The sequence below is a fragment of the Budorcas taxicolor genome, chromosome 10 (genome assembly GCF_023091745.1).
Source record: "Budorcas taxicolor isolate Tak-1 chromosome 10, Takin1.1, whole genome shotgun sequence".
NCBI lineage: Eukaryota > Metazoa > Chordata > Mammalia > Artiodactyla > Bovidae > Budorcas > Budorcas taxicolor.
In genome coordinates this window covers 9028290-9040713 of record NC_068919.1, presented here as the reverse complement: position 1 = coordinate 9040713, position 12424 = coordinate 9028290, and the positions used below count along the sequence as shown (strand labels likewise).

The 12424-nt window shown below is 38.6% G+C and overlaps 1 protein-coding gene across 1 annotated transcript in view; it reads left to right on the top strand.

Moving 5' to 3' along the window:
* The window catches only part of TBCA (tubulin folding cofactor A), an 84565-nt gene extending 84128 nt beyond the window's left edge, over window positions 1–437 (top strand). The window contains exon 4 of the mRNA XM_052647084.1: window positions 196–437. Within this exon, the coding sequence (XP_052503044.1) occupies window positions 196–276 (81 nt within the window). The 3' untranslated portion in view covers window positions 277–437. The remainder of the gene's footprint in view (window positions 1–195) is intronic.
* The last annotated feature ends 11987 nt before the right edge of the window (window positions 438–12424 follow it).

Sequence of the window (12424 nt, the reverse complement as noted above, 5' to 3'; positions counted from 1 at the left end):
TAAGTGGTTTTAGATGACCATGTTTTTTGTTTATTATATAAGAATATACAATATTGTATATTATATAACAATATATAAAAAGTATATATTTTGTTTTAATTTTTGAGCTGCTTATCTTTGATAGTTTGTGATATCTGAGTAATAAGTACTAAAGTTCAAGAAGAATAAACATAATTTTTATTACATTTATTTCAGGAGAGTGAAAAAGACTTGGAAGAAGCTGAGGAATATAAGGAGGCACGTTTAGTACTGGATTCAGTGAAGTTAGAAGCCTGAAGTTTTCTGTACAGGGTATTTTTTGCATTAAATCCTGGGATCCATTCCACAATTCATTATTTTTGACCACTGCTATGTGTTCAAGTAGTATGAGAATGTGATTCTTTTTATGCAGTGCATATATTTTTCTTTGCCTAATTTAATGTGTCAAATAAATGAGTTCATCTAATAAAATTGCTTCTTTTGTACTTTACAGAGTATTTGAATTAACCTTTTAGCATTAAGTCATAGCCATTTTTGACAGAGAATTAAAATCTATTAGGTTCTTTTTAAAGTCTAGATGTTTTACTGCTTAAGCGTGAATTAAATTAAAAACAGGGTGATTTTTTTCTTCTAAGATAAATATCCAAATTTTGAGTATTTTATCCTGAGTAGCATGCAACTCCCAGATAAGAAAGTAACAACACAGGACTTCCCTGGAAGTCCAGTGGTTCAGACATGCTTCCAAGGCAAGGGGTGAGGGTTTGGTTCACATTGGGGAACTAAGACCATCCTGCATGCCACGTGGCATGGCCAGAATACTAAAAAAAGAACAAGTAAGAACTTCTCTATGGATGCAGCCTTACATATTTATTTCTTCACAGTTAAAGTCCAACATTCAACATTTCCATTACTGTGAACTAATAGGAAACATTTAAATCTTTTTCCAGAAAAATTTATACAGAAAACACCAACCATTTAGATCTTTAAGAATAAAATTCTTATGAATAATAAAGAATTGAATTGTATTTTAAAGGAATAATAAATATTGCCAGTACTGGGAAATAAATAAATAAATGTTCTACCGTGCTGGGAAATGTTAAATGGAAAGGGAACCTCTGATTTATAGCTTTTGCTCTTTTCTGTAGTGTAAATACTCCCACTGTGACCAGTTTCAAGTGACCAATGTGATATCACGGAACAGAATTGGGAAGGTTCAAGCTAGCTACAGCATGCACTGGTCCAGCCAAACCTGAATTATCTTGATTGACTAGAAAAGGGCGTTGTTGCATCACAAAGCTTTTTCCCAGGACTATTGTAAACCTGTAACTTAATCTTTTGAGCTTTTTTTTTTAATATATGATACTTGTTTTATTATATTTCTAGAAAATATGTATGAGCCTTATGTCACCAGCCTAACATGAACCATGATCTAATGAACCAAAATAGTAATAATAACATTTATACTTTAAAACTCATAATTGAAAAAATAAGAAAATGAATTTTTGCTGCTATAAAATACATGCTTGTAATATGGTTGATCACATTTTGGAAGTTGCAGATGATAACTAGAAACAAACATTTATTGAACCTGAAAAAGATCAGAGAAGAGAAAAATAATACAATTCTTTAATATTATTTCTAAAGCCTACTCTGTTTAAAAGCATATAATGTATCATTTATAAAATAAAACTTTCATGTAGAAATTACTTCATCAGAGAATAGCATATATCTGAAGCATTTCTAAATTGAAATGTCATCATTTTAAAACATATTACATGCCATTTTTAAGTATTTGAGGTAGAAGAGGGGAAGAGTGAGGAAATAAAAACTATAATTACAATGTAAAATTTTATACTAAGGTTCAGTATTAGAGATTTGAGGATCAGGAGAATTGAACTCTTTAGATTATCTTGTGGTTTGGTGTTAAGAACAGGTGGAGGTTTTTTGGTTTCAGGCTTGTTTTTTTGTTTTTGGCATACTGAGTTTTTAAATTCATAAAACATTCTGAGAATTGTTGACATGTTCCAGTTGTTCTTGTGGCCAAGAGGCACATTAAGAGCAGTTATAATTGATTAAGCATTAACTTGTTTTTAAGCTTTTATTTAAAACCTTCTATTTGTGTAACAATAAGTAGAAATTTCCTAAACTAAGACCTCCAATTAACATAGCAGCTGCTCAATAAACATTTGCAGAAAAAATGAAAAGCAAGAACATGTCTAGCATTTGGTCTCCTGCTTTGCAAACAGATTTTTTACCACCTGAGCCACAAAGGAAGCCTGTCTAACATGTAGAATGAGTCAGAGAATGCTCTGAAGGATTACATCTCATCATAGACAAAACACATTTAATAGAATGCTTTTTGAGCTGTTTTGGCCACAAAGCATAATAAGAAACACATTATTTTATATAGATGCATAAACAGTGTATAGCTATATAAACTTCTTTGATATATATATCTTTATCAGTTTCTTAGATCTCAGAGCAGTTGTCTCAGTGAATGTGTGCTACAAATTTACACGTTACAGGCATGAAGTGTCATGGTAATATGTAATCAGTTATCATTTGTTAAATGCCCTTGTCCTTGCACAAACCAATACAATGGCATCCGTAGATTAGACAGGCAAAACAAAGACAAGTGGCAAAATCAAGTAAGTAAACCTAATGTTTCCATGTTTTTCTATACAACAAAGGTCATGTCATTTCTAAGTAAGTAAGAATGTACATAGGATAAATAAATAGACACATAACATACAAAATGAGTAAAGTGACCAAATTCAGGCTGGTTTTAATGCCATTGAGAATATTCCCAAGTTTTAGCATTTTCACTTGGACGTTCTTGGCTATCTCCCAAAGTCCTGGACAGGAACTTCCTGTCTGGGCGCTTTTGGGACATATACATTTTGGATGACTACTAACATGTCAAGAACTAGGTTGTCCTTCACTTATCCTATTTTGTACTTTCTGGATAAGTCATGTCAACAGCTCCTTCAGAAGGAATGGAACTTGTGGGGAGGATTTTTTTTTTAACTGCTAAAATAAGCACGTGTTTATGAGTAACGAAACCTGGTTAAAGTAATGTATTGTAATGTTCGTTTCACTTTTCTTGGATTTCTGGTGAGGAACAGTCAGAGCCTAATATTTAAAAATTGTCTCTATGCCTCTACCTGTGCACTGAATCACTTCCAAATTGAGCAGTCAAACCTGGTTAATCTAAATTACTTTGCAAACTTCATTACATTACTTGGCTTTTAAAAAACCCTATCAAATTTAATAAGGACATATCTTATAGCTGGTTATCACTTAAATCTTATTATTTGGTCATTTAGATAAACCAAGGACGGATTGATACTTTCTTTGATGGTGGGTTAGGGCCTTTAGCTGTCAGTGTAAACTTGGTAGTGTGTGAACAGGAGCTGTGATGTAAGTATTTGACATTAAAGGGTTAATCAGGTAATTTAGTCCTTGAGACTCTTTTGAGTGCTTTAGCTGGAAAGAAATTGGATGGTTTAGAAATGGTGCGCTATGAAACAAGTATTAGTGTCCTTGAAATTTTCAAGAGTGCTTCACAGAAATCTACATTGCACTCCACTCATTCTTACTGCTCTTATGAGGGGTATTTGTTCATGTATTAGACTGTTGCACAGAAAGGTATGATTCATTTATTATGTTACAGTAGGTTTACACCTTTCCTACATTTTTGTGCTTTCTTTTGGCAGCTGGATAGTTGACAAGGTGATTTCAAAGTCTTGAGGGCAATACATGTCACCAAAGGTTAATACTTTTAATATTTTGGATGCACCATGCTACATGTGGGAACTTACTGCCCCAACCAGGAATTGAACCCACACCCCCTGCATTGGAAGCAAGGAGTCTTCACCACTGGACCAGCAGAGAGGTCCCAAAAGGTTAATATTTTTAAAACACAGAAAGACTTTTCAAACTAAGAAGAAAAAATTTGTAGTGTAAAAGATAGAGGATGAAAACAGTTCATAAAATAATAAATGCAAATGAATAGGTTTTTTTTAATGTTTCACTTCAGTAGTAGTCAAGTTCAAATTTTAAATACAATGAAGCAGAAATTTTGCAGATGAGAATACCTGTTGACTAGGTATGATGAAGTACTACCCAATGCGTTTAGCACAAAGAATGAAGTAAACAAATGGGAAAAGAGCGTCACTTACATGATACGCAGTTGGTATGTACCAGGAAAACACAAAAGTATTATCTGTAGAATAACTGAAGCAATGAGGAAATTAGCTAGCTACAAAATAAATGTATAAAATTGGTAGGGATTGAATTATGTGCTTCGAAAAGATACGTTGAAATCCTGACCCCAGGACCTCAGATTATGACCTCATTTGGAAAGAGGGCCCTTGCAGATTTCATCAGTTCAGATGAGGTCAGGCTGGAGAACAGGGTAGGCCCTTAATCTATTCTGACTGATGTCCTAATGAGACAATGTGAAGACATACAGTGAGAAGGCCACAGGACGGCACAGGCAGAGTGGAGTTATGCCTCTACAACCAAGGGATAGCAAGGTGACACCAGACTCTTGTGAGAAAGGCATGGAACAGACTCTCCCTTAGGTCCTTGGAGAGTGTATGGCTCTGCCAACAGCTTGACTCAGGCTTCTAGCCTCCAGAACTGTAAGACAATAAATTTTGGTTGTTTCAAGCCACTGTACTTTGTTCCAGTAATCTTAGAAATGAATACATAGAACCCAACAGCTTTTCTACATGCCAGCAATAACCAAACATAATGGAGAAATAAATCCCTAAGGAGAGTCATAGAAGATGATATTTTAAAAATGACTTGTATTACGTATAAAAAGTTGATATTGTCAAAATGTGCTTTCTCCCTGTGTCCACTGCAAATTCAATGAAATAAAATACAACATGGTTTGGAGAAAGGAGTGGAGTGTTAGGAAATGATTCTAAAATGCAATTTAAATTTTTTTAATATTTATATTTCATTTGTTTGGCTGTGTCGGGGCTTGGTTGAAGCATGTGAGATCTAGTTCCCTGACCAGGGATCAAACCCAGGCCCCCTGCATTGGGAGTGTGGAGTCTTAGCCATTGGACCACCAGGTAAGTCCTAAAAAAAATGTTTAACAGGAAAGAATGTCTGAGAGAGAGATATGAAAAAGAATAGTAATGGAAACTAGCTCTGCTCACTATCAAAAATTTATAGTGTTTGTGTGTATGTATGTGTGTGTGTGTGTATATATATATAAGTATATGATAAAGAGTATTTCAGACTTATCAAAAAGATAGATTACTCAGTAAATGATACTGGGGTAACTGGCTTACCATTTGGAGGAAATGTGAAGTTGAATCTGCATTTCACCTCTCAGACCAAAGTAAATTTCAGCTGAGTCAAAAATTTGAATATAAAAAGGAAAAAAAAAATTGGTGAAGCTAATAGATTAACAAAGAATTTTTAATTGATATTATGCAATGGGGTATAGGGAAATAGAAAATCTAATACACTGGTCATGAGAATTCTAAAGACTGCAGTTCTCCACAAAGTCACATATAAATATAATGCCACAACTATCAAAATTATAGAGATATAGAAAAAGTAAATGGTGAGACTATCCAAGAAGATCTTGAAAATGGGTAATTACTAAGGGGGAGAAGGGATAAGAGGTAGTACAGTTGGACATTGAAACTTAAAATTACTACATTTAAAACAATGAAACCAATACACCGTTAAACTGTCAGTCAGTATAATAGACTAGAAAACCCAAACCCACCCTAAGTACCTGTATCAGTAATAAGTACCTGATAGAGGTAGCATCTCAAGTTACTGGTAAAAGGATAAATAATATATAAATGGAATTAGGACAGTCTGAGAAAGGTAAAAGTTGATTTCTATGTCATTTCACACAACAAAGCTTAAATAGATTAAAGAATTAAATTTATGCAACACGCATTTCCTGAGCCTATACTGTTAGTCAGGTACTGTTCTGAAGCTAGGATACAATGGTGAGCAAGACAAAGATCGCTGCTGTTGAGGGGCATACATCTCATGGACAAGAAAATAGCAGGAGTGTGTTCTATGCAAGAACCAGTGGGGCAGGAGCCAAGCGAGTGATGGGGGAAGTAGTGGAAGAATTTGTGGGGCTTTGTTAGATAAGGAAAGAAGTTGAAGTTTTGTTCTAATGAGAGTCCACGAAGATTTTAACCCAGGGAGTGACGTGATTTAATTAGCATTGTTTAAAGACCTTGTTACTCTGTAGAGAAAGAATCATGTTGTTCCAAGGCTGCCAGCAGCGTCCCCAGCTGGATGGACTCCGGGGAGAAGAGCGCAGCTGATGTCCTCCCCACCGGGGGCTGCGACCATCAGCCCCGCGCCTCCCCTCTCCATCAGAAGGCCCCTGGGGAGATGGAAAGCAGGGCCCCTTCAAGTACTCTAATGGGTGGCCTTCTTAGGTGCAAGGGTCCTAGACATGGTCATTTAGCCTTGGGTTGGCCCTGAGAAGTCTGTGGCCTACTTTCCAGAGACTCAGCTCAGCCTCAGATACCAACCCCCTGATTGCTCCACCCACTTCTCCCTCCAGAGCCCCCCTTGGCAGAACCTAGTTTAGTGTGCAGGTTAACTCCAGTTAGAGGTTGTTCTCTTCTGAATACCCACCTTTCACATCCACTTCTGCCATCCCAGGGGGGGTGGGAAAATTACGATTTAGCTGCGAAAGCTGAATGTTTCTGTTAGGGTAAAGGCTACATTGAAAACAAAAGTATTGCCTTGTTTAGAAATAGGGAATTTAGCAAACTCTGGGGTGAGGAAATAGCTGGGCCTCTAGACATAGTAGCTGCATACTGGTTTGTAACATGGACATGGACACAGAATTGGAACCAGTTCTTCATTCATGGCACAACCTTGCCTTCAGCACTTAACTGGGTGCCAGGCACTGTGCTAGGCTCTGGGAATGCAAAGTTATAAGAAGCTCGTGATCTGATCACTAATCCTTACAGTGTAGGGGACCAGGTGCTGTCATAAAGTTCAGTATTATATTGAGATTCATAATAAATACCTATTCAAAACAGAGCCACACAAAAGAGATCAGATCTGTGCTTAGCAGCGATGAGGGAGGATGGGAGATGGGGAAGGGGGACTGATCCAGGACAGGCAAAAGGCACACTTCCACTTTATAAGACAAACAAGTGTCGGGAATGCAAAGTGCAACCTAATAAATATAATTAACATTGCTGTAGGTTATATATAAAAGTTGAGGGTACGTGCTGGGAGTTTTCATCACAAGAAAGAAAACGTTTTTTCTGTTTGATTTTGTACCCATATGAAATGATGGATGCTTACTGGATTTACTGTGATGGTCACTTTATGAAGTGTGTAAATCAAATCATTATGCTCTATATCTTAAACATATACAGTGCTGTGTGTCAGTTATGTCTCAATGAAACTGGAAGGAAAAAAGATTGTGCTACCAAATGAAGGAAGGAAGGAAAAGAGAGAGAGAGAGAGAGAAATATTTATTTGGTCATCTTTTTGTTTCTGGCACAGAGCTCCTGAAACCCTTGAGATTTCCTAAGTGATAGGAAGTGAAAGACACTCAGCCATGTCTTCCTGTTTGTGACCCCATGGGCTATATACTCCAGGGAATTCTGCAGGCCAGACTACTACTGGAGTGGGTAGCCTTTTCTTTCTCCAAGGGATCTTCCCAACCCAGGGATTGAACCTAGGTCTTCCGCATTGCAGGCAGATTTTTCACCAGCGGAGCCACAAGGGAAACCCAAGAATACTGGAGTGAGCAGCCTATTCCTTCTCCAGGAGATCTTCCCAATCCAGGAATCAAACCAGGGTCTCCTCCATCCCAGGTGGATTCTTTACCAGCTGAGCTACCAGGGAAACCCTTAAAGTGATATTATTCTTAATATTCAAAGTGATGAGTGATAATATTCATAATAAGCCCCTTTCAACCAGACTTGTGCAGTGATTTTTGGAAAGTTTGGAAGAATGGGGGCTGGTTGCCAAGGAAACCTGGCAGGTTTGTAATTTTTAGTCCTACCCTCTGACATCCGGAGGTGTTGATTTAATAAATCAGGGTTGTGTAAGAAGCCCCCATGAAAGTTCAACAGGAGAACTTCCCAGCCGGTGAACTCTTGTTAGAGGTTGGGAGGACGGCTTGGAGGCTCTGACCAGTTTCCCATACCTTGCCCTATGCATCTCTTTCATCTGGCTGTTCTTGAGTTAAATCATCTTACAGTAAACCCGTAATTTGGTAAATAAAGTATTTCTCTTAGTTTTGTGAGCCACTTTAGGAAATTAAACCTAAGGAAGGGGTTAGTGGAACCTCCGATCTGTAGTTGATTGGTAATAACATGTGCTGGCAGTTGACCTCTGAAGTATTGGGGTGGAGGCACTCTTACAAGACTGAGCCCATAACTTTTGGGATATAATGTTATCTCCAGATAGATAGCAACAGAATTGAGTTGAATTGTGGACACCCAGCTGGTGATGGAGTATTTCTTGGTGTGGGGGTGGGGGGGTGGGGAGGGGGGCGGTGCAGCGGGGCAGGCAGGGGAACCCATACATCAAAATTGGTGTCGGAATCAGAATCATAGAAGGTCTTACTGGAGCCAAGAGGAAGGGTCAAACAGAAACCTTTCAGTTTGGATTTCACACAATACACCACAGCCGTCCAAGTCATCTCAAGCAGGAGATACAATGAAAAACTTGCGCAAGAGTTTTCAAAAAAGCCCTGGACCACAAAGAATGTGTTCAGCTGCCAGTAACAGAACACCTCACCAATACTGATTGAAGCAATAAAGGTGATCACGTGTGCTGAGTGTGCTCAGTTGCTTGAGTCGTGTCTGACGCTGTGACCCCATGGACTGTAGCCCACCTAGCTCCTGTGTCCATAGGATTTTCCCAGCAAGAATACTGGAGTGGGTTGCCATGCCCTCCTTCAGGGGATCTTCTCGACCCAGGGGTCAAACCCACGTCTCCTGCATTGCAGGTGGGTTCTTCACTGCTGAGCCACCAGGAAGCCCAAAGGTGATCAAGAGTCCCTCACAGCTAGAAGTCCGAGGGTAGTGGTTCTGAGCTCAGAACAGCAGCTTGGTGAGGTGTTTTAGGGCGCAGGCTGTCTTGGCCTTTTGGGCTGTATCATTTTCAGCTGGTAGGTACTATCTTCCCTCTGCCACCAGCATGGTGCTGGCACCCTGGTAAGCAAATTGTTTAAATTTCCTGGGTCTCCATTTCTCCACTATCAGAATGGGATGAGATTAAAAGATGAGTAAGATTTCCCCACTCTTTTTTTTTTTTTTTTTTGCTGTTAACTTTTTTTTAAATTTCATTTTTATTTTAATTTGGAATGTAGTTGATTTGGGTTTCCTAGGTGGCTCAGTGGTAAAGAATCCGCCTATAATGGGGGAGATGCGGGTTCAACCCCTGGGTCAGGAAGATTCCCCTAGAGAAGGGAATGGCAACCCACTCCTGTATTCCTGCCTGGAGAATCCCATGGACAGAGGAGCCTGGAGGGCTGCAGTCTTGGGTTACAAAGAGTCGGACACGACTTGGTGTCTAAACAGCAGCAGTGGCCGCAGAGTTGATTTACAATGCGCTGGGTTCAGGTGTGCAGTTAAGTGATTCAGTTACACATACACATCCAGTCTTTCTCAGATTCTTTTCCCATATAGGTTATTATAGAATATTGAGTAAAATTTCTTGTGCTATACAGTAAGTCGCTGTTGGTTATCTATTTTATATATAGCAGTGTGTAATATGTTGTATATTGGTTCTCTGTTTTACATATAGCAGTGTGTATATCCCAGGCTTCTAAATTATACCTCCCCCCATGTTTCCCCTTTGGTAACATATGTTTGTCTTCTTTTTAAAATGTTTTATTGGCGTGTAGTTGCTAATGTTGTGTTAGTTTCTGCTGTACAGCAAAGCGAATCAGCTGTGCATATACATATACCCCCTCTTCTTTGGATTTCCTTCCCGTTTAGGTCACCGCAGAGCACTGAGTAGCGCTCTTGGTCCCGCACAGTTGGTTCTTTTCATCTATTTTATACACAGTAGTGTACGGGTGTCGATCCCAGTCTCCCAGTCCAGCCCACCGCCTCGTCCCCTCTTGGTTATCCATATGTCTGCTCTCCGTGTCTGTGTCTCTATTTCTGCTTTGCAGATAGGTTCATCTGGACCGTTTTTCTAGATTCCACATATATGTGTTAATAGACAATATTTGTTTTTTCTGTCTGATTTACAGCGTTTGTATGACCGCCTCACATTTGTCCTCTATGTCTGAGTCTGTCTCTGTGTTGTCAGTAAGTTCGTTTGTATCATGTTTGTGTAGATTCCACATTTTAGTGATGTCACATGATGCTTGTCTTTCTCTTTCTTCCTTCACCAAGTGTGATGATAGCTGGGTCCATCCATGTTGCTGCAGGTGCCATTATTCTGTTCTCTTTTGTGGCTGATATTCCATTGCATATACATCTTCTTTACCCATTGCTCTCATGGTGGACATTTATGTTGCTTCCATGTCTTGGCTGTTGTAAATGGTGCTGCAGGGAACACTGGGATGCATGTGTCTTTTAGAATTACGGTTTTCTCCAGATATATGCCCAAGAGTAGGATTGCTGGATCATATGGGAGCTCTAGTTTTTTAAACAAAGTCAATACTATTCTCCACAGTAGTTGTACCAATTTACATTCCCATCAACAGTGTAAAAGGGTTCCCTTTCTCCATACCCTTTCCAGCATTTACTGTTTGTAGACTTTTTGATGGTGGCCACTCTGACTGGTGTGAACTGATACCTCATTGTAGTTTTGATTTGCATTTCTCTAATAATAGTGATGTTGAGCATCTTTACGTGTTATTTTTGACCAGAGTAAGGATTCTTTTGGACCTAGATTTCTATTACACCAACTGCTGCTCAGGGATGAGAATTTAACCTAATTGTTCTCAAACATAAGCATGCATACAATTTGGGATTTAAAAGTTCTGGAGTAGGGTCTGGGAATTCACAAGTTCTAAGATGCTGCTGCTACTGCTGCTAAGTCGCTTCAGTTGGGTCCGACTCTGTGCGACCCCGTAGACGGCAGCCCACCAGGCTCCCCTGTCCCTGGGATTCTCCAGGCAAGAACACTGGAGTGGGTTGCCATTTCCTTCTCCAGTGGATGAAAGTGAAACGTGAAAGTGAAGTCGCTCAGTCGTGTCCAACTCTTAGCGACCTCATGGACTGCAGCCTACCAGGCTCCTCCGTCCATGGGATTTTCAGGCAAGAGTACTGGAGTGGGGTGCCACTGCCTTCTCTGTTCTAACATGCAGGTGCTGCTAAAAGTGCTTGTCTTGGTACCACAGCTGAGAACCAAAGGTTTTAGCCATCAGCATGTCAGTTTCCCTGCCCTGTAAAATTAAGGAAGGATTATTTAGTGGTCATATTACTCCTGGCTAATTGCCAAAGTCTTCTGGCAAGCTTTTTAAAAATACAGATAGTTGAGCCTCATCCTTGGAGATTCTGATGCAGTGGGTCTGGGGCTGGACCCTAGAATAGATTCTTTATTCAACAACTCCCTGCATGATTATGAAGGTAGAGCATCACTGAGCTCCTCCTAACTCGAATTCTAAAAGGCTCATCAGTTTCAGCAGCTTGAGTAGTCACAAAGGAAAAATAATTGCAAAGAATGCAGTATTTTTACCTGTTTTCCTCTCAAATTCAAAGATGTCTAGAAATTGATGTATTTTATTTATTTAAACACCCACCCCTGGGGATTAAAAAAAAAAAAGGCATTACTAGGCTAGACTCTGTAATAATATCTCAAGGAACAGTGAAAATTCAACCTTTCTCCCTCCTTCTGGAAGTATGTAATCTCTCCCCTTAACTCTCTTAGCATTTTTCCATATTATTACTTTCCTATATATGTATTTATAATTTTTTTATTTTTACTAATATATGAGTAGAATTTTAAAAAATCAAATAATATAAAAGGTGGCCCCCTAGCCCTTTGTGGCTGTTGGGCGCTTAAAATACAGATTCTCCAAATTGAGGTGTGCTGTAACACTTAGTATGAGAAAATGATTATAAAATATTTCATTAATTTAATATTGATTACATATTTAAATGGTAGTATCTTGGGCTTTTTGGGTTAAATTGACTATAATGATATTACTGAAATTAATGTTGCCTGTTTAGTCTTCCTTTTTTAATGTGGTTGCTTAAAAAATCAAAATTACAGTGTGGCTTGTAATATCCTACTACTGGACAGCAGTGCTTTCAGATGTATTATCTTCTCCATTCTGTTTTCCTTCTTTTATTATTCCATTTTCTTGAAAATTTCATCAATTCCGCATACCAGTATTTCTGTTGAACTTTTAATAACAGCTGTCATCTTTTTAATCTCCAAGAGTATTTTGTTGGTCTCTTAGTCTTCCTTTTACCTAGCACATTTCATTTTTTTACAAGTATGATACTTT